Source organism: Hemicordylus capensis, chromosome 1, assembly GCF_027244095.1.
Source record: "Hemicordylus capensis ecotype Gifberg chromosome 1, rHemCap1.1.pri, whole genome shotgun sequence".
NCBI classification, from domain to species: domain Eukaryota; kingdom Metazoa; phylum Chordata; class Lepidosauria; order Squamata; family Cordylidae; genus Hemicordylus; species Hemicordylus capensis.
In genome coordinates, this window is record NC_069657.1 from 34,699,592 (window position 1) to 34,721,806 (window position 22,215).

Genomic DNA, 22,215 nt, shown 5'->3' on the forward strand with positions numbered 1-22,215 from the left:
CAAAACTCTTTGTTTAACACTGAATCTGAGGGAGCGTCCTGTCAAACTCAAAAGCTCACTCCTTTGTGATTTTTAGGTGATCCTGATAAAGGTAGGTAGGTATTAAATTTCTATACTACCCAAAAATGAGTCCCTAGGTAGTTAACAATAGTTAAAACAACAAATACAAATTTAAACAGTTACTAACAGAACAATTCAATTCAGACATCAAATGTCTGAATAAAAGCGTGTTAAGGCTCTCTTAAAAACTGACAAGGCAGTCAGACTTTGCATCTTGGATGGGGAGTAGCTACTAAAAATGCTCAACCCTGAATCACCGCTAACCAAATCAGTCATCATTGTAAGCAGACCTCTCCTGATTCTCTTAATAAATTGTGACACTCTTTAAGTACCTTATTATGACACTGTCCTATCCCTATTTGTCCTCTCTTAAGTACCCTATCATGACACTGTCCTAAATTTTTCCTAATGGACCAATACACCTGCTTGCATTTTTTTTTTGGTTTGCCTAGGTAGTTTGTATGCTGAAGATTTAGCCTATTTACTATTCAGTGCTTTCCCTGAAAACATTTCCATACATGGCAATAGGATCAATAATTATTTTGGCAGTAACAGAAGGGCAAGTGATTAATGCTTCAAAAACAGGAGGAATCACTTGGGGCATTTGGAAGCTCACATAATCATTACAGACACTGGTAGAAATAGCTATTCTCATAGATTTTAATAGCTCAGTGGTAGAGCATCTGCTTTGCATGCAGAAGGTCCTAGGTTCAAGCCCCAGCATCTCCAGGAGGCCTCAAGCAACTACTGCTGGAAACCTTGGAGAGCTGGCTAGCCAGTACTGAGCTAGATGGACCAATGGCCTGACTTGGAATAAGGCAGCTCCCTGTGTTCCTATGTAACATTTAATATAGGGGGGAAATAATCCTTATATGGCCTGATTCCAAACATGAGCCTAAATCAAGAGATTTGAAATCATGCTCAGGAAACGTTCTTGTTCAGGCTTTGATAAACCTTCAAACGAGAAGCTCTGGCCTTGAAAGAAAGAAATGGTCACCCTTGGCCAACCATAAAAATCATGTTTGGTTATAATGGCCCTGATTCAGAGTCACCAACAATAATAAAATTCCTGGCTGTCTTCAGTATCAAAGTCCTGACTTTCCCATGAAAATATCAAAAGAATTAGCCTAAGGCTGCCTGTCTTATTGGAGGCCCTCACTCTCTTCCCTTTGTGTTTTGCACACAGCAAACTGGACCTATCAGTGCTACTCTAGTGATGACCCGTCCTCTGAAGGGGCCACGTGACATTCAATTGGACCTGGAGATGATTACTGTTAATACCGTCATCAACTTCAGAGGAAGCTCTGTCATTCGGCTGAGGATATACGTGTCGCAGTATCCCTTCTAAACCCAGAGTTTCACTGCTTTCTTTAAAAAAAATAAAATAAAATAGAGCTGAAAAGGACATTATCCCTTTTCTGCCTGAACTTTCTCCTCAGGAGTCAGTGCATCTAGTAATTCAACATGAAATCAGTATTAAAGGTTGTCACAGTGGCTTACATCATAGTGATGGGCCAGACTTCCTCATGGTTGGAAGCCACCTGAGCTTTGCATTGTCAATGGATTCCTTAGGTGGTTTTTGTTTTCACTGATCACTGTGCTGTTAAGAATATTTTGTCTTGCTTTCCAAACTTTTATAGGGTGTGATTATAAGCTTAAGATACTGTGAAGTTCTCCACCTTTTATAATGGTAACACTGCTTGGCAAAAGCACCAGGGAAACTGCTGTTCTGCTCGCTTTCCCTTTCATTTTTTAAAAAGACAAAAAACTAACAACAAAATGACACCTATAGAATCTGGGAAGCAGTAGCCACTATCGCAAAAGCTGTCTGTGGAATGATCAGTTCTGATCCTTGCATGCTTCTCAATAGAAACAGTCCCTTATTGATCTTGCTTTCTTTTTCTCTGGATGAAAGATGTTCCTTCCCATCAGTCCCAGTTCCTTACTGCATAAAAATGCTAACCAGGATCCAAAAAACCACGTAACTAGTTCCACATGCCCAAGATGACTATGGGCTTATGCTCTTAAACAGGGTCCCTCCGCTCCACCTTCAAAAACAGTTTGTGATATGGCATATGGTTAGCTGTTCAAAGAAGAAAAAACTCAAAAATCCCACTGGACATTCCCAAGCCCATGGGCATGCATAAAGTAGCTCCTTAGATCAAAGCTATTATGAGTAATTGATTTTTGAAGAAGAAACCTGCATGGTATATTTTAAAGTATTTATTTGTAAAAATATGTAGGGCCTGATTCTCCATTTAATTTTATATTTCATGCTTATATCACCAGCTGGTCAATTGGTCAATGGTTATTATAGAGCATGAAAAGTTAAACACACTTAAGTCACATTACAGAAGCTCTGATATATGTCATGCATTCAGCACACATAGAAAGCTCCTCCATTCTCATCTGTGATCAGAGAAAGCTTTGTGTGTGCAAAAAATAAAGTGGAGGGGCCTTGCCATGTGGTACAACACATGCTTAGAATGCATAAAGTTCTATGTTCAGTCTCCACCATCTCGGCTTAACAAAAGCACAGGCAGCAGGCTGAGAAAAATTTCTGCCTGAGATACTGGAGACAGAGCTGCTACCAGCAGGAGTAGACACTATTGGGTTAGGTAAACCAAAGGTTGGAATCAGCACAAATTAGCTTCCTTGTATAAACGTGGATCATTTCTCTGCAAAAAAACACTACCCAAAGTTCTGTAGGTAGTACAAAGTGACTCATGCCCCATATTCTTTATTCACTTATGGATTTATACAACGTGTCTGATTTGGGAAGCTTCTATCTCTGAAATCTAAAATATCCCAAGATGTGAAATATTTCACTGTCTATTTTCTGTTTCTATTAGCTCGCAGCTGTGGTTGAGCAAACACAGGATTTAGCTAACATGAATAAGCTAAGCAGAATCTAATTCCAGTCTCTCTCTTAATGCAAATGCAAAATAGTTTCCTTTGTTTGAATTTGAATACTAGTGCAGTAGTCAACAAGCCTGGGGCTGCAAAATGATCAATTAAGAAGCAAAGAACTTGACTGTACTTCCCCTGTGATTTTAGTAGAAAATAATTGTGATGATACACATATTTGGAGAGCATATATTTGTGGGAGCAATAATTGAATGAACTCATACTGGAAGTACAACTGTGAATATAGTTTCTGTTTTATAAGCAATACTTCCTCCCAGATTTTTTAATGAGTTTATTTCCAGCATTAATAGTATAAAAACACATGTGCTTTAATATAATTTCAGTACATTGAAGTAAGTAGGCAGTAAGTAGATTGCTTATTTGAGTGTGAAGAATTGGAAATGTTTCTTGCTTAATTGCATGCACAGAGTTTTCTGAGAGGAAAAATTGGTTGTTCAGGAGCAAATAGTAATTATACAAGTAGTTCACAGTGGGATTATATGCTGGTTAGTCCCCCCAATACACTGATCATATAAAAGTTTGAATTCCTGGTCCAGCTATGCTTAACTTATAGAATGTTTTAACATGTTAATTTTTATGGGATCAACTTCTACTGTTTGAATATCAACATAATCTTTCTAGACACAAAGATGTGCAGATCAAAGGAAAATAAGATTATATATCCAGGTGTGGACTCTGAAAAACCTTCCCTTGAAGCTACCAGGGAAAGGGCACTATGTGAGATGCACCAGCTCTGTGGACATGATAGACTAACGCAGCAGCTGCAATGATGCTGAAAGGGGGACAAATTTAACTGATCTTCTCTTCTCCCAGAAGTCCTCTGTCACCTGAATATGTCCCTGAGGGTCATGCAGCCCTCAGTGATATATTTTTAAGTGATACAGAGGATTTCTGGGGGAAGAGGAGATCAGTTAAATTCTGCCGCCCTGCCCCCGCCCCCACCACGAGATTGCCATTGCTGTGTAAGTTGGGAACTCTTCAGCAGCACCAGAACTCTTCATACAGTGCAAGCGCTGTATTAGTCAGGATGTCAGCCAATACTTACTTTGTAGTTTTTTTACTGCATCCTCAGAAAGGCCTTAAGCCTTAATCTTTGCATAGTGACTGACAATACAACATCTCTGATTTTCACTAGCATAGTGCTATAAATTTTAATTTATTTACCCTGCTTATCAGCAATATTTGCATATTCTCAATCCATAAAAATATCATGATTTGAAGGAACTCTGGAACCTTGAAATAACAAAACATGTAAATTGAACAATAGAATCTTGTTACTTATTTCATATTGGCAAAATAATGCAATCAAAAATCTGCGATCAAAGAAAGCAAACTAAAACCTTCAATTTTCTCTTTATTGCCTTTTGTGCTGTACACATGTGCCTATGTATGCACATAGAGGGAGGAGGGAGAAACAAGACTTTATTGAGCATGGCAATTATGGCCGCAATAGACTGGATTTAATTAAAACTGTGTTGTAAATTTTTGTTTTAGAATTCTGGAGTTAGCAAATAGTACTGGTCCATTTAAAAAGGCAGCCCAAATATGTAGGCTGCCATTTTATATCAGAAAGTTAGGAGACACAAAAGTGAAAATCTTGCCATTATTTTTCCTGGCTACCTTTACCAATGAGGTAACTGCTTATCATCAAAGTTAAAACCAAAAAGATGAGAAAAGGAAAAATGGATTAGTGACTGAGTATGTATTTCTTCCTTTGATTGTAAAGAAAGGAGATAGTTCCAGCTTCTGTCAGTGGGGTAATACTGGAGCATAAATGTGTCTTTTTAGAAGTTGTGCGATCATTACTTCCTGGATACATGGGTATTGTAGACTTGTTTCTGGAAAACAGATACCAAAGCAACCAGACAAATGTCAATGAATGCCCTCTGGTGTTACAAGTCATTCTTGCAAGCTGCCTGGAGATGGAATCCATTTTTTGCTTTTGCAATTTTGGCAGAGGTCCTGAGATTACATTTTCACAGGCAGCCGAATGAAGTCAGTAACACAAGCTTGGTTTCACAGCTTACATCTGCAAGTGCTTCTGTGAAGAAAATAAATCTCCTTTTTCCTATTTCAGTATACCCTGCATATGCTAGGTCATCAATAAATACCAGCAAAATGCCCATCGTTAACGAGGGTCTTAACATTCCTTGCTCTGCAGATCTGTCAGTGAGGGCTGAGCCACGCCAGTCACGGTTTATGGAACCTCACTGCAAGGGTGCCAAGTGTAGCACTTTATCCCCCCCCCCCCCCGTGAATAATTACTATGCCACTCAGAGGCACTACTTGACACAGGAACTAGATCTGTTTCCTTCCAAGTGACCTCAGTCACCGAGACTCAAGCATGTTTTTATCCACATAGCCCTGGCCCTACATTTGCATAGCCCCAACCTGGATCCTGTTTCTCAGTCAAACAAGAGTGTGACAGAAACGTGAGAACTGACTATATATAGCTATACTATATTGAATGGGAAATTGTATGTTTGTAGAGCCATGCTGTACAACTTCAGCCCTCCAGCTGTTGTTGAACTACAACTCCCATCATCCCAAACCAGAGGAGTCAATTGTCAGAGATGGTGGGAGTTGTAGTTCAACAACTGCAGGAGGGCCAAAGTTATGCAGCCCTGATGTAGAGTAACCAGAACATGTAAAACACCTCACACATGATAGTACCACATAATTTATATCAAAGCTTCTAGATTCAGACTTCATTATCCACATCAGCAGAGGCTTCACTGAAGGTCATATAGCTACCCTCACATCCACATTCCAGCCTGCCAAGCATCTGATATATTCTGAAACTAATTTGCCTCACAAAAGGAGATACTGTAATTTAAGCTGCAGTTAATCAGAGACTTAGTTGTTTCTGATTCTTTCATGCTGAAATCCTTAATTTGTATCTGAAACAAAATATTTTAAAATGATTGTATTTTTATTGTGAGGAACTCACCATTGTCTAGGACAATGTGGGACTTTAAAAAAAAGCTTTTGTAAAGAAAATAAAGAACATTTCATTTGCAATAAAGTTAAATTGTTTTTTGTTGTGAACGTTGTTTTCAGTGTGAAGAAGATAAAGTTGTAGAATATGTTCATATTACTCAAGTATTTTACAGTATTAACTGCTTGACACTAGCTTGACTACTATGATTGAATCATAGGGGTGGAAGGTACCTTAAGACAGTGGTTTCCGATCTTTTCCCTGATGTGGACCACTACATTGTCATCAAATGTTTTTGTGGACCACCATGTAAGCAAGCCATTTCAAACAATTTAAACATAGTCTATGGGCTGACACAGGGGCGTAGCAAGGTTGGAGTGGACTCAGAGATGGGATTTTAAAATGCCCCCCCCCCATAGTCCAGGGCCTCCGCACATCCCAGGCCCCCAAGGATTTAAGTCTGATATTTCAAAATAAGTATGCTGCCGGGAAATACATTTCACTGAACACACACACACACACACACACACACACACACACACACACACACACTTACTTCACAATATATAGTGACATACATTGAATACTATATATTTATGCTCCTTTTCATTCCTAGAATACACTAGAAGCACTAATTATTAAAATAGACCCCTCGCTGCAGATTAGCAAAGGAGACTTTCAACCATGCAGTGTGAGCCTATGTATGTTTTCTCCAAATTCTGTACAAATTCAGTAAAGTGTGGTTCCAGGAGGTTTTTTCACACGGGGCTTTTAAAGCCTTTTAACACACATCTGCTCTGGAATGGAGGAGCTGCATTCACATGTTGGACAGATTTACCCTAAAGTCCCTGCGAGTTATTGGGGAGCAGTTCACACACAATTCAGGTTTTTCACTGCTCGTTAGAGTGTAGCCTGATTTATATCCTGAGTAAAAAATATCCACTATTTTGCGTTGGTTCTTTGGGACAACTTCAATTTCACAGTAAAGCCTCCCAGTAAACTTGCAGTAAAGCCTGCTGTGTGTAAATGTCCCAGGTAAGTGTGTGGAGAATTGCAGCCTCAGGCAGCAAATCTAACCACATTTAGCTGGAAGTACATTTCACTGAAACCTAAAGGACTTACTAGCAAGGAAAGCATGTCTACTTAAAAATAAACTCTACTGCATTCAACTGTCTGAGATCCTTCCTTGGTAAGTGCATATAGGATTGCACATGCTCAGGGATGTAAACCAAACCAAACTAATGTGTGCTCCCAGCATATTTTGCTCCCTATAGGAGACCAGTAAGTGCCACTGAAACAAGGAAGATCGGTGGGAGAAATAAAGAAAAGAGCAAGAATTAACACCATTCCTCAGGAGAAAAAGGGGGGGGGGGGCGGGAGAATGAGGAATCTGCCTCTTGGTAAAATTTTAAGATAGATGAGATGTGCTAGGGCTCAAGTTGCTCCTGAAGTTACACCATAGTCTGTCCTAAAAGTCATTCTCCCTGCTCCCCAATGTGGAAGTAGGGCTGGTTGTGGTCTCTCACTGTACTGAGATAAAAACCACTCTCTGCAGGTGCTCAGAAGCAGGATTGTCCCTAGTGGGTGCGGGGCTTGGGGGAAAATCAGCATGTGCATAACATTTCATATCATTACAGAATCATACTGACTGACGACATAAAGTGTAAATAGTGTGAGTGAGGTTTTTGGACATGTCCAATCAGCTTGACATTCCTAAAGAAAAATAAATAAAATAAAAGCACAACACATGCTTCACAGTTCTCACTCAGACCTTCTGAGTTGCAAAATAACTTGAGCATAAGTGCATTTATGAATGAATGAATGAATGAATGAATAAATAAATAAATAAATAAAACTATAATATTGTTTGTTCCATAAGTTTTTGTAATTTTCTGCCATGAAACAAGCCACTTATAGGACTTGTAAGATAGTTTTTTTTAAAAAGGCAGCAAATTTTCCAATCTGTTTCCAATTAAATATTCTGAGACTTCTCAGTCTCCCTGGATCCATATCAAAGCCCTACGGCAAGCAGATCCCTATATATTTGGGGCGGGGTAACCACAAAAAGGAATTCACATTCTACCTCCATTACTGGCAAAGGCTGGGCTGGGCAGAGGGTCTGCAGAGAACTGTGGTGGGTAAGGGCAGCCAGTGCTGGCCACTCTGCCTGCCTCCTTCCTTCCTTGCTTGCTGCCTGGAGAGCTTCAGGCTTCAGCGAGGCCTATGCATAGGCCTTTCTGGAAGCCCCGCCCACCCACTGATCAGCTGAGAGGCAGAGAGAGAAGGAGCTCTAGCAGCTTGCAGGCTGCTTAGATTGCCAGCCAAGAAAAGCAGGAGAGGGGACAAACAGGGCAAGGGGGACTGGCTGACACTCCTTGGGGCTGGGTGGGCAGACAGGCAATGGGGAATCATGTGACATGTCCCGGTGGGGGGCTGGAGGCAGCAGGCCTCGACACACCTGTCTCCCCTTACCCAATTATAAATACTCCCCTGGGCTGACAGGAGTCAAACATATACCAAGGGGCATTAAAAATAGCTATTTCTAATTATTTATTGTGTTTATTGCACAATAATATTTGTGAAGCGAATTATATTGTGAATAATAATGTAACACTGTATATGATACAAAAGAGGTAAAGGTAAAGTGCTGTCGAGTCGGTGGTGACTCCTGGCGACCGACCACTGAGCCCTGTGGTTGTCTTTGGAAGAATACAGGAGAGGTTTGCCTTTCAGCATCTTCCTATATCGCTGCTGACTGATACAGGTGTTTCCTATAGTTTGGGAAACATACCAGTGGGGATTCGAACAGGCAATCTCTGGTACATGGGGTTATATTCTTAGTACACTATCTTTCCCTCCCCTGCCATGGACCACCAGTGGTCAGCAGACCACAGGTTGGGAACCCCTGCCTTAGAGGACTTCTAATCCAAACCCCTTGCTCAGTGCACAAATCTGCTACAGGAGGGGTTCCCATCTCTGGGTCCCTAGGTGATGTTAGACAACAACTCCCATCGTCCAGAGCCACAATGGCTTCATGGCTATGAATGATGGAAGTTGCAGTTTAATAACCGTGGTGAACCCAAGGTTGGGAACTGCTGTGCTAATGTACCCCCGACAGATAGTTTTCCCACCTTTGTTTGAAAACCTTTAGTGAGGGAGAACTTCATATTTACATGAAGTTATTAAGCAAAGTTACTGTCAGAGATCCTGGGTTTGAATAAGGAACCTCCTGATCCAATGCTCTGATGTAAGGCTGGAACTAGCCCACTGAACTACCTGTGTGTGTCCGAGAGCCCTTTTTGGATCAGATACAGTATCAGATTGGATCCAGATGTGTAACAGGGACCCCTGTGAATGGCAGGCACTGTGACACCTTCTGAGTGGCCAAGCCTAATATAAGTGACTAGAAGTCTGGTCTTCCCTTGCTTGGTCAATAGAGCCAATCCCCTGCCTACGGTGTACAGATCTCCAGAATTCTGAGTAAGCACTCAGTTCCTTCCCTAGCTCCAGAAACTGAGTTGGAGCTGAATGCTGACAGCCATTAGTCCAACATCAAACATGCAACACATCTACTATATATAGTTAATAGCATGTACACAGATGACAAGTAGCTACATATCTTGGCAAAAGATACCCACTTTTCTGAAAAGGCAACTGATTCCTAACTTTACCCTTCAGACAAAATAATAGAATTGTAGACCTGAATGTTCATTTTCAATCAACAACTGTCCACCCACCCACACACATTCCTAGCTACTTCTGAAATTTAGGAGATATAGCATTAATAATTTCAGTGGCCAGCTACACTTTGCCAAAGACCATAGAAGACGTTTATCACCAAATGTAAGGACAAAATGGGACACACATTTGCATGTGTTAACGTATATGTATATTTGCAAATCTAGAAATGAATGATTTGAATATAAATACAACTCACCACAATGGGGAAGTCTATGACCAGGTGACCTGTGTGTCTGCTCAGTCTGCTCTGTAGTTGCTAAATTCTCAAGGCTAGGGTTGCCTTGTGGAACAAGAAAAAGAAAAGAAAAAGAAAAGTGGCTGCCGCCACTTTCGTCATCCTCTCTGCTCACTTTGCTCAGACTCACATGCTCTCTCTGAGGAATTTCAGTGTGCCTTCTCTGCTGTTGGCTGCTGCCTACATCCGTGCCCAGCCTGCGTTCTCTCAGACCTCTAACACTGAAGCCAGGAAACACAACAGCCAGCGGATCATGTGACATTTCACACTGGTGCCGCTCATTCCCGTGTTGTGGAACCTCCACTCTAGCTTCCACAGGATGCTACATATCCAGGAAGCTGCTTTTGAAGCACCAAGCATGCCATGCAAGAGGGCCCCCAACCCCATTTAAAGAAAAACAGCCAACTGCCTCAGTCCTGGACAAAACAGAAAACCAGTCAAATCCTGGAAGCACCTCAAAAAAGAGGGATGTCAGGGAAAAGAATACACATGGCCACCCTATTAATAATTTGTGCATCATTATTCATTATTGTTATAAGGAAGGTCTGCTTCTCAGAATGTAAGGAATGAAGCCTTACTGGGCATACACAAGTCCTAAAATGGATTGTAGTATCATCATTATTATTAATTCTCATAGACGTGCCTGTCCTGGATGTGTGGGGATGTGTCCTGGCACTCAGTGGATTGGCTGGGCGGTGGAGGCTCGCACGCAGCAGGACTCACAAGGCCGTTGAGCTGCTGCTGGGGGAAATGGTGGCGGGCGGCAGAACCAGCCATAGAAAGGAGGAGGAGGTGGTGGTGGGAGGTGCACGGCTGCTGGGGCCAGGAGGCGGCTAGGCTGCCAGGAAGAGGAGGAGGTGGCGGCAGGAGAGAATGCGCCGGCAAGCTGGCCAGAAACCATGAGTGTGTGTGTGGGGGGGGGAGAAGTGGGCCAGCCGGGCGTCAGAGACACCCAGGGGAAGAGTTAGGGAGAAGGGTCTGAAGAGGGGAGGAATAGTCAGGGAGAACTAGGGGCACAGATGCTATGCGTCCGGTCAGCTAGTATGACTCTAAATCAGCTATAACAGGACTTCTTAGCCTGGAGTCCATGGATCCCCCTGGTCCAAGAGAAAGGTCCAGATGATCTTTGGAAAACCTTTGTGCACTGAATTTATTTTGCTTCCTGGCAATTGCTTAAAAATAACTATCCTAAGTACTTTTTTCACTATTTTTTTTCTTACTAGAATCTTGTGTAAATTAATTGGATGGGGGATCCATGGGTGTCAATAGGTGCAAAAGGATTAAGAACCCCTGAACTACAAGCAGCTCTGACTAAGGGTAGGTTCACACATAATGGTGGCAAGTATGGAAGAACCACCAGTTAGCGATGTGTGCGAACCTGTTCGGAGGCCCTTTTACAGGCCTCCGAATAGGTTCGAAAGATCGGTGGTTTGGCAGGTTCGAAGGCGGAGGGATACCTTTAAGGGCGGGGGAGGGTACTCTTACGCCTCCTACAGCATTTCCCATGTCGGCGCTGCACTTTAAGAGGGCCCAGTGCTGGTGGCAGCTTACCTCCCTGTCACCCCATTGCCTTGTTAGACTGGCAGTACCTGGCGCACATGTGCACATCAAATGCATGCGCTCACTTGCATGCATGGCAGGTACTTTGGGCCACTTCTGGTCCAACACGGCAATGGGGTGGCAGGGAGGTATGCTGCCACCACACCTGACCCTTTTAAAGTGCAGCACCGGCAGGGGAAATGCGACTGGAGGGGTAAGAGAACCCTCCTCCACCCTTAAAGGTATCCCCCCCTCCACCCTTGAGCCGCCGGTTCCATGCACATCTCTACTACCAGTTCCTAGTGGGCAGGTACTCCCACTACTGTTACCACTTCCATGTGGCTGGAACTCAGAAATGGTGCATGGAGAATGTTGGATATCTACCTCTGCCAGACATTTTTCATCCCATTTCAAATATTGTTTAGATATGTCAGGTGAATGTTAGGCAGAGGTGGGTATCCAAAATTCTCCATGCACCACTTCTGAGTTTGCACAACATGGATGTGGTGGCTGTAGTGGGAACATCCACTCGCTAGGAACCGGCATTTCTTCTATACAAACTAGCCACCATTATGTATAAACCTCCCTAAGGCTGCAATCATATACACACTTACTTGGGAACAAGCCCATTGAAATTAGTGGGACCTACTGGATAAACATAGTTAGGGACAGGCAAGTTAGTTCTACTGTTTCCAATAGGACTTATTCATGACTGACAGGAGCTGCATTAGGACTTATGACCCTTGGATCATCCAAGGGTGAGGCAACTTTGAATAACTTTATATGGTCTAGAATAGACCATTCATAGCCTGAGATAACTGACTTTCTCAAATCTCATTCAATAATCAACAGTTAGTACCTGGTTCATGCTGCTAACACTGGGAAACATTTCCAGTTTATCTACATGACAACCAGATTCACTACTGGATTCTTTTCCAATGGAATGCTCCCCTGTGAGGGTTTATTAGGGTAAATCTGGAATGCAGTAGAGATTTTAACCTTTCTCCTTTTGTTTAGGCACTAACTTAAACTGGCTTATATAGTCAGGTTAACTCATACGTGTGACTATGCAACACATATACTGCAAACCTGACGTTCATGGGAATATGTTAGATTTACAAGCTATTCAAGGTGCTGATAAGGATCTTTAGTGGTTTCAGAGACAAATGAACATCTCTGTTGCTGGCTTCAAGTACCACCCATTTTCAGTGGCCTGCCTGGTACTGCACAGCAAACAGATTAACTCTGAAACATGCACTCGCTTAAAGATTGCTTTTCAAACAAGGAGATGCAGAACCAAGTGTTCCAATTTACATCCCCCACTATGTATCATTGCTAATTTATATCTCTTGGCAAAAAGGTTGAACATTAAACACTGCTAAAGATAGACTTGAAAAGTCAGTTTCAGCTCCATAAATAGGAATGGTTACTTATTAAAGGCTTTCGTTTCAGTGTAATTAATTAATTTACAGCTAGAGCTGATCTTGTGGTAGAAAGCATAAATTGTCCCTTTCACACAACGCTTAATCAACTTGTGGAATTCTCTGCCACAAGATGTGGTGACAGCCAACAATCTGGATGGCTTTAAGAAAGGTTTGGATAACTTCATGGAGGAGAGGTCTATCAATGGCTACTAGTCGGAGGGCTGTGGGCCACCTCCAGCCTCAAAGGCAGGATGCCTCTGAGTACCAGTTGCAGGGGAGTAACAGCAGGAGAGAGGGCATGCCCTCAACTCCTGCCTGTGGCTTCCAGCGGCATCTGGTGGGCCACTGTGTGAAACAGGATGCTGGACTAGATGGGCCTTGGGCCTGATCCAGCAGGGCTGTTCTTATGTCCCCTTTACTAAGCAAGGTCTACCTTGGTTTGCATTTGAATGGGAGATCACATGTGAGCACTCGAAGATATTCCCTTTAGGGGATGTGGCAGCTCTGGGAAGAACATCTGCATGCTTGAATGCAGAAGGTGCCAAGTCCCCTCCATGAGATCTCTAAGATAGGGCTGAGAGAGACTTCTGCTTGCATCCTTGGAGAAGCTGCTGCTAGTATGTGTAGACAATACTGAGTTAGATGGACCAATGGACCGACTCAGTATATGGCAGCTTCCTATGTTCCTATGGGTTGTGAACCACAAAGCCCCCTTTTTACATTTCACCTCTGCCTTGAACTCATGAGCTGGCCTAAGGCAAGATGTGTGACGTCTTTCTACCTGAGCCCTCTCCACCAAGGCTATCTGAAGGGGGGTGGCCAGCGTCCCACACTGTAGCACAGGAACAGATACTATTCTAGTTCCAGCAGAAATATTGATTGCATGTGGAGATGGGGGCACAAATTATTTTTGCCCTGGGCCCTGCACAAGCTAGAGACAGCTCTACTCTCCACCATTTACTATATTGAGATTATGATGATGATGATTAATAATTAATAAAAATAAATAATACAGGGCTCTTGTAAGGATTACTGAGATAATGTACAGTACGTGAAACACTCTGAACATGCTAAAATACAATATAAATGTTAAGCTATTATTATTTTATGTATTATCTGACAAACAAAAACCATCTCTCTCCACTGCAGTATATACTTATGGTCAGCAGTTTTACTGGCTGTGCTAAACCAATAAAAAGTTTGCCAGAAATTTTATGCCAAGAAAAACCTGGATACTGCAATATGTATAAATTATGCTAATATGTATATTATTGTGTTGTGATAACAGCAGATACCATCTGAGACGCTGCAGTGCTTATGAACTATATATTTGTATCCCCCACTCCACTCCAATATCTGGTAGATCCAGAGCCATACCTTAGACTGTTGAAATGTAAAATAAGCAAATATTCAGCTTCTCTTTCAGCTTAGTTCATCCCTGAGTCCTTGAGATAATGCAACAATAGCTACTGCCTCAAAGCAGTGTGCATATTAATTGAATTCAAGTGCTGTAAAACTGCTTGAATTCAGTTGTGCTGGCATGATGCATTCTGCCATAAAGCACTAACGTGGAGAAAGTATACATTTGCTCACTTTACACAATTCTTCTGCTGCACAACACTAGTGTAGAATGCAAGCTCCAGATGTAGCGTAACAACAGCATTGTACTAGCACAGCATCCTCTTGCATGCGGTTTGTCCCTCTGGATGTTGAGCATTGTTCAGTATAGAAAATTAAAAATAAGTGCAAAACTTCCAGAAGTTATAGGGCACAACAGAAAGTTATAATTTGTTGGCTATCACAATTTTCATCAACACAGAGACTTACAGATACACTCCCATGAAAGAAAATTGTTGCTTTGAACTGGCCTGAAGAAATTCAGCGTTGATATGGCAATACAGATGATGGAACGGCTCAGCATTCCCCTCCCTCTGGGTCAGTTTCTGGTTTTGTATATTTTTTAAAAAAAGGTAGATCATGTTTAGTAAAGCACACCCAGATAGCAAATTATCTATGCCACACATTACAAGAGAAGACAAATATCCCAAGACAACAAGAGGAATCAAATAACTAAATAAAGGAAAGGAAAAAAATCCCTAGAGAACAGCCACGTGGGGTGGCGGGGAAGGGATCATTATTGCCTTGAACGAGCAAAGAAGATCTGCACACAGGTGCAAATTCCTTTTGATACAGGTGTGCAGCTATCACACAATGCTCATCTAGAATATGTTGAACTGGATGGATACTACATTCAATATGCATTCTCATCTAGGGGATTCACCATTAGTTACAGTATGTGCAACAAGTTGCCTGCAACTACAGCTGGATTAGGGTAAATGTGTTTTATTCCTGATGCATTTATTTATCTATAGTATACCTATGTGGTCAATCACTCACCAAAGCACTAACGAGACATAGGCCTGCTCACAGCTTTTCCAGGGCCAATGTCTGTTATTCCTGATGCATTTATTTATTTTATTAAATGTATATCCTACTTGGTCAGCCCACCCAGACACTAGCCAGACACAGACCTTAATTTAAGCAAGATAGCTGTATCATCTGCTTTCAGACCATGCCCTGGGCATTTCAGTGTTAACTAACTCTTTCTCAAGACATCAAAGTTAGCACATCTGAAAGCTCTTACCCCTGGACTTTGGGATCGAAGTCCAGGGCCTCCACAGCCCCTGGGGCCCCACAAATTCTCTTTAGTCTGTCCTGGGTGGTGTGGTCACCTGGCAGAGTATGTTGATGCTTAATTGACAGGGGAGGGGGGCCTCCACAGACCTTTAGGTTCAAGCTCCAAAATTACCTAGGTGCACCTCTGTCTGAAACTAAGAAAAATAAGATCATTTGAACTTGTATCTTTTTTATACACTGCTGCTATCTTGGCTGTTGTGAGACAAACACTCACACACCCAAATTCACCAGCTGATCAGCCTTGGAATTCATTTTCTTTCTGTTTCCTAAAATGGTGATCAGTTAAGCATGCAAACACATTCTGCTGAGTCATACAAAAGAGGAAAAATAGTTTACCTATCAGTTGTATTCCCTCTCTTATAGGTGACTGTTAAGTTCCTTCTCAGTTCAAATGAAAAGATTTTGGAACACGCTTTGCACATTGCTACTGAATATGCTACTGCTAATGATCCATAGACATCTATGCACACAGTTATGAGTGCTGCCAGATGAGGTGAAAGCATTGGTGAAGGAACAAACTGCATAAGCTGAGAAACAAGTAGGAAAGTTTACGTCTTTTCCTGAAAGGGAGTGAGCAACAAATTATTTTCTGAAGCTGATAGAGTGAATATTGCAACACCAAGTTACATTTTGTATTATGTCACGAGATAAGCAGGTATTGAAAATCAAGCTGTTCTCTAAACTATAGTGAAATGAATACTGTATTAACTCGAATACAAGACGACTCTGAATTTGAGATGAGCCCCTTAAAAATAGAGGTTAAATACAGGTTATACACTTATATATCCAAAAGTATGTAGACTCTGAATTTAAGATGAGCCCATGATTTCTAATATGGAAGAACTTGGAAAACATCTAGTCTTAGATTCAAGTAAATATAGTACTTCCTCCCCACTGATGAGTTCAGACATGGCCTTTGAGATCAGGCATTAAAACAATTCTGACAATTGAGCATAGAGGGATATACCTTTAGGCAGCTGGGTACAGTACTTGTTCATTTAAAAAGGGCCAGCATTCATGACAAAAAGAGTTTCCCAGCTATCGGTGCACAAACAAATAAATAGCATCCCTAATTATTATATTTGGCAACTCAGTATCATCTAGTTATAAATGGAGATTTTTGGATATTCAAGAATAATTTCAAATAATCCAGTCATTTGGAGAATAACTGTACAATGCAATGCAATTTGCAGCCCAGTCCTTATGCGAACATGTGAGAGATAAATCAGGAGCTGCAGCCGATGTTTACAAGATAATACAGCTACACTCAGAATGGAGCACCTGCCAAGGGAGTGATATGCAAAGGTTTGCATATTATCATTGTGTACGCATAGACTTTGTGCTATTGGTCAGAGGAAAATTATAGATCCAAACAGATATAATCCTTGTGAACAAGTGTAGGGCCCAATACCTATATTAAAGTTGATTGATTGTACTGAAATAACATATGGATTCTCCTAGAAACAAATATACTTACTTCTTTGAGTGTTTAGGGGAATAGATGTGAGCCATTCAGGATCATGTGAGAACATCATGGGCTATGTAATTTTGTCTTTGGCAGCATACTTCTGAAAATATAGATTCCTTTGCATTATTAGATCAATCCATCCTGCCACACCCACAGTTTGGGGTGATTTATAAAATAAATGAATACAATGTTGAAAATATGAAAATGGCTGTTTCAGACAGAATACTGGAGGGTTCAAAATGATGTTATATTTTTAAAAATATAACATCATCCTGAACACTCCAGTATTCTGTCTGTCAGCCATTCCTTGTGGTTTGTTCCAAACATCTGGTAAGCAAAGGTATACTAGCTCTGAACAATAAGGTTCCATTCATAACATATGGATTGCTCTAACACATATAGATTGCTGGAGCACTATAAGCATCACTCACAAATATATAACAAAGTGAGGTACAAGTTATTTTTCTTAGTAAATTAGTTACCAATACGTTTTGTCCAGCCCTGAGTAACACAATTAAATTTATTGTTCAGATGTTTTGTTTTTGAATTACTTTATAAATTTTATTCTACATTTCCCATCTATTTTCAAGTGTTTCTTGCACTGAGCCTTTAAACAAAGCTGTAATAAAATGAGCAAATGGACCACAAAAAGGACATTTTCCAGAGACTACTTATTATGTTTTTACTTGGGCAACCATTTGAGTATAGTATCTGGGAATAAGGATACAATAGCTGACATCCTGTCTAATGAAATGAACACATAAACAACAGCTACGGGGTGCAGTGGAAAAGCTCTCACTGCTCCCATTACCCGCTCATGGCTCCAAAAATGTTCCAAAATGGAACAATGAGAGCAGACACTTCTTCCTGAGTGTTTTCCCGTGCTCCCCAAGCCCTCTGTCACAGTGGAAACACATCACTGAGGGCAGAAACTAAGAAAATAAAAAATTAGAAAAGCTAAGAAACAATTTCATGTGAACCTGTGTCTTTTTTCTACACTGCTGATATTTTGGTTTTTGTGAGAGAAACACCCTCACATCCAGATTGACCAGCTGATCAGCCCTGGAGCTTAGCAGCTCATTATCTGCAAGGTACAGCATGTTTTCAACCCAAGCTGACAACTGAAACCTCCTTGCAAGGAATGAAGTTGATTCATTTTGTAACGAATGTTGGTATACCTATCTAGTCCTTTTGTTTCTGAGATCACAACCATATGGTAGACAAGTAACTAATAATTAAATTAACTACATTAAATAATATGATAGTAGAGTTAGATTGATACATTGTGATACTTCATCCCAGAATATGGAGATGCATCAATTATACCATCTTTCAATAAGATTTCCAGGGTTAACTTTTGGGCTAATTTTGCTTGGGTCTCATTAAATCTCCAACAGTTATTTAGTTGCTTCGGTCAAATAATTTTTGAAAGTTCCAGTGTGTCCTTAACATCAAGGTTTTAGGTGTAATGATTTTATTTCACTTCTTTGCAAGGTAGAGTTCTACTGCATAACCATGATGTTAAGGCACTTTCCAGTTTCTAAGAGAGTTGAAAGTGGTTTGAGGAAGATTTTCTTTGATGTACAGTAGGGCTGTGCTTTTCATCAGTTCCAGAACACAATTCCTCTGATATTGGACCATTTCGATATCATATTGAATCATATCAGTATAGTATAGAATAGAATCAGAGGGTGGGGGTATGATTTACCTTCATTAAAGAGCCAGCTTATTTGAAGGAATTGATCAGTTTCTTCAAAGAATATAGGTCTTCAGGAAAAGTAAGCACTCTTCCATTCCCTGTCCTGATGCATCAAGTCAGTAATTATTATCGGTTAAATTTGATCTTGACCACTCTCTAAATCATTAGAATGATGAAAGGGTGGTCAGGATCAGGATCGGCCAAACAACAGGGTCTATGCACTGTTATGTGTACACACACATAATTTATTGCATGTATAGGAATTCTTGACGAATGTTAATATGTCAGTATTCCCAGTGGGTGGGAAATTTGAAAAGCATTGTCTTACAATAAGAGTTTTCTTTTAGATGGATGCATCTAAATGCATCTCTCTGTCATATACATTGAGTGTAATATTCATTTATTACATCTATTCAAATTTGATTCTTGGAATGCCCTAGAAATAATACAGAAAACAGTGGTGATGAGCATTACGTACAAATACCTAGAGATGCATTCTGCGAAGCACGACTGTCTCTAATGAAAGTTGACTAAATGAGAAAGGGGTACTTTCTAGCTATTTTTGTAACATACCTTCCTTGTTTGTCAGTACTATTTTTGTCACCTTCCTTCCGTATTTTGGGCTTTTCTTTGCATTTGTCAAGACTGTCCATTGCCACGTAACTGAGCCTGGGAGCTGAAAATCACAGGTAAGAAATCTGATAAGACGTTGAGAAATTGAGAGGAAACCAAGGTTGCCATTTCAGATTTTAGTAGGATGAGGCCATAGAATCACCAAAAACCTGTTCCTGGATATGTTCAAAATCATTCATATTGTTAAAATGCAGTGTATTTTAAGAGCATTTCTTATTATGTACTATTTTATACCACACAAGAAATATGTGCTATTGTTAACCACCCAGAGACGAAAGTTTGGGGCAGTGTACAAATCTGATAGATAGATAGATAACAGTGTAACCAATGCATGATAAATTTCTTCCTTAAAAAAAGAAAAGGGATTTACGCCAATGGCATATATACCTAGTACCTAGGTGTTTAATTGTGTGTTGAATCAATGAGCTGGCCAGAATATAGATACAACTGAGTAATTCTCATTTGTGGTATAAAAGGGAAATGGGACTGTCCCATACTTTCCCTAAATAGCACCTCTGCTGGAAATGGCTGTCATCTGTGCAATTGTGCCTTGGTTGTAGAACTCTGAATGTCACACTGCAAATTTGACACCACTGAAGAGATTTAAATACTGATCAGGGTTAAATACCAATTAAATACAAGGGGACTCAGGGTGCTGGATATCTAGGAGAGAAAAACCAAATAAAAATTATATATGTAATAAATAAGGGGAGGAACACCAGATGTACTAAAGCCAGCGCTGGATTTAGGAAGCTAAGGGCCTCATATGTTGAGGGGCCTCTGAAAACCAAAACCCACTAAATTCTTGTTTTATGTAATTGGAATTAGTTGAAAAATAAAGGGGAAAGGGGAAAAAGACTCTAAAACAGACACCATCATTCTGCTAAGACAAAAGTATATTTATATTACACAATTATTTATCATATTGAGTTGATAAATCTGTGCAGAAACAGCTGCAAGTTATATCAAAATTTATTAGACTCACACCCAGTTTAGACCAACACATTCACCATTTCAGACAAATGCTGCTATAACCATGAGCAGAGTGATGATGGAGAGTGATGTGCCAGAGTACAACTTCTGATCTGTTTTGTAACGCTATGGGGCCTTTAAAGTTTAGGGCTTCAGCATGTCATAATCCAGCACTGATTAAAACAATGTATGCATGTATGAATGTACAGAGCCTGAGAATCCTTTAAAGTCAAGCTGGAAGATTTGGGTTAAACAGGAAACCCCCGTCTGCTCTGGCCATGATTGTGATGATCAAAAAGCAACCCTGAGGATCTGTCTCACCAAAGTAATGCAAACTGGGAACTTCCTTTATTTGCACAATGAAAACAGTGTACCTTTAGGACCCATAGGAAAGGCTGTTGCATCTGGTTTAAAACAAAAAACAAAAAGGAAAGGAAAGGAAAAGCCCAAGCAGGTAAGGGAGTTAAGTTTCATGCCTCCAGGAATTAAGGAGGGGAACAGCAGAGTTGTTTGTAACCTTGGTAGGGAGGACGTCAGGCAGGCCAGTTTCTGTGCAAATGTTTTTGTGCGTCTAACAGCAATCCAGAAAACCTGCTCTGTTACTTACCAGTGGGCCTTTAGTTGCAAGTAAGGGGTGAGAGAAAAAGCTCTGGAGGTAGCTGGTGCAGGCTGGAGAGAAGAGGACCAGATGAAAGACAAGAAGACTTTATGAAGAAGCTGTAGTCAGACAGGATATTGAAGAAACTGTAATAAGAATAGAGGACTAGAAAGCGGGCAATGAGAACCAACAGGCTATTCCGAGCAAACCTGCCTTTGCCAAAGCGCGTATAGGGTTGTTGTTTGGTGCTCTTGGCATTGAGAGCTTCGGTAACTGCAACCGACCCTTAAGTGTGCAAGGACTAGCCACGGCTAGAAAACTGGTTGTATGGGAAATGTCTCGTGTAAGAAAGTGGTTGGTGCATGTCAGGAAGAGAAACCGCTTCTGCCCGCGCCGCTGGCGGGAAAAGCCCCCTATATATTGTGAGCGGGAAAGGAAACAGGTGAGAAGGAAACAGGAGGCTTGTGGCAGCTGCAGCAGCAATACCTCTCTGAAGCAACAGGCGCGCGGACGCAGCACTCCTCCTTCAGCAGGGAAGTTTGCGTTTGGAGCACCTCGTGCGAAGAGGGACAAATTTCCCCAGGGAGCTGTGAAAGCGAAGGTTGGCTACGGTGCTATTAGAGCCGCGCCCGCCCTGGGGAGGAGGAGCCAGGTGCTTTTGCCTTGAGGGCTACCCTGCTGTTAGTTGCTCTGTGCCGCCTCTTGGCTGCAGCTGGACATTCGCCGAGAATACGGGAGAGACATTGGAGGATGCACTGGTCGACGAGGTCTCGCTGCTGAGCTTTTCTCCGGCTGTACAAAGTAGTAATAACAGCAAGAGGGGAGTGGGACTCGGTAAGGTTGCCGCTTTTACAAACCAAACCAAATCTGGCAGATCTGTTGAGCCTTTGCCTTTAGTTCAGGAATTCAAGAGGGGCATGTTGTATTCTATCCAGTCAGTGCCTTTTACGTTTTGTTGTTTAGATTGTTTAGAAGTTTCAAACTTCTAAACAATCTAAACTTGAAGTTTGTCCCAGTGGGGAGCCTGTAGAGACGGGAAGGGAAGGAGAAATTTGATTTGTTTCTGAACGGACTCTTTGTTAAAATCTATATAAGATTACTTTGTACTTGTGAGGGAAGTAGCTATAAAACAGGGCAGCACTTCCCCCATCAAGCATAAACCGGCAGTGATGGGAAAGTTGCACCTGCTGGACTCAAAGGAGACTAGGATTGCTAGTATTAAAGGAGACGTGTTAGGAAAAAAGATAAGCAACTGTTTTTCTGACAGAAACGTAGTTTTGGTA

The 22,215-nt window shown here is 41.3% G+C and overlaps 2 protein-coding genes and 1 long non-coding RNA gene across 15 annotated transcripts in view; 2 read left to right on the forward strand and 1 right to left on the reverse strand.

Annotated features, from left to right (window-relative positions):
• FBLN5 (fibulin 5) overlaps positions 1-6,036 on the forward strand; it is a 99,130-nt gene extending 93,094 nt beyond the window's left edge. For all 4 annotated transcript variants that reach the window (XM_053248080.1, XM_053248100.1, XM_053248089.1 and 1 more), the window contains one exon: positions 1,247-6,036. In XM_053248080.1, the coding sequence (XP_053104055.1) occupies positions 1,247-1,408 (162 nt within the window). In that variant the 3' untranslated portion in view covers positions 1,409-6,036. The remainder of the gene's footprint in view (positions 1-1,246) is intronic.
• On the reverse strand, positions 4,323-22,089 carry LOC128324033 (uncharacterized). 6 transcript variants are annotated; one of them, XR_008306588.1, is made up of 7 exons: positions 20,942-22,089; positions 19,303-19,405; positions 17,040-17,130; positions 15,899-16,089; positions 14,693-14,808; positions 9,864-9,947; positions 4,323-4,826 (listed from the first exon to the last, which is right to left on the reverse strand). It is a non-coding gene; the product is annotated as an uncharacterized LOC128324033 (long non-coding RNA). The 6 variants fall into 6 exon arrangements; XR_008306581.1 differs by having other exon boundaries at positions 15,899-16,122; positions 20,942-21,904; XR_008306586.1 differs by lacking the exon at positions 4,323-4,826 and adding an exon at positions 8,016-8,697 and having other exon boundaries at positions 15,899-16,122; positions 20,942-21,905.
• TC2N (tandem C2 domains, nuclear) overlaps positions 20,720-22,215 on the forward strand; it is a 76,574-nt gene continuing 75,078 nt past the window's right edge. For 3 of the 5 annotated variants that reach the window (XM_053248038.1, XM_053248051.1, XM_053248068.1), the window contains exon 1: positions 21,370-21,766. The gene's annotated coding sequence lies outside the window, so the exon portion shown is untranslated. Of the gene's footprint in view, positions 20,789-21,368; positions 21,767-22,215 lie in introns of those variants that run through there. The other 2 variants (XM_053248045.1, XM_053248060.1) reach the window with 2 other exon arrangements.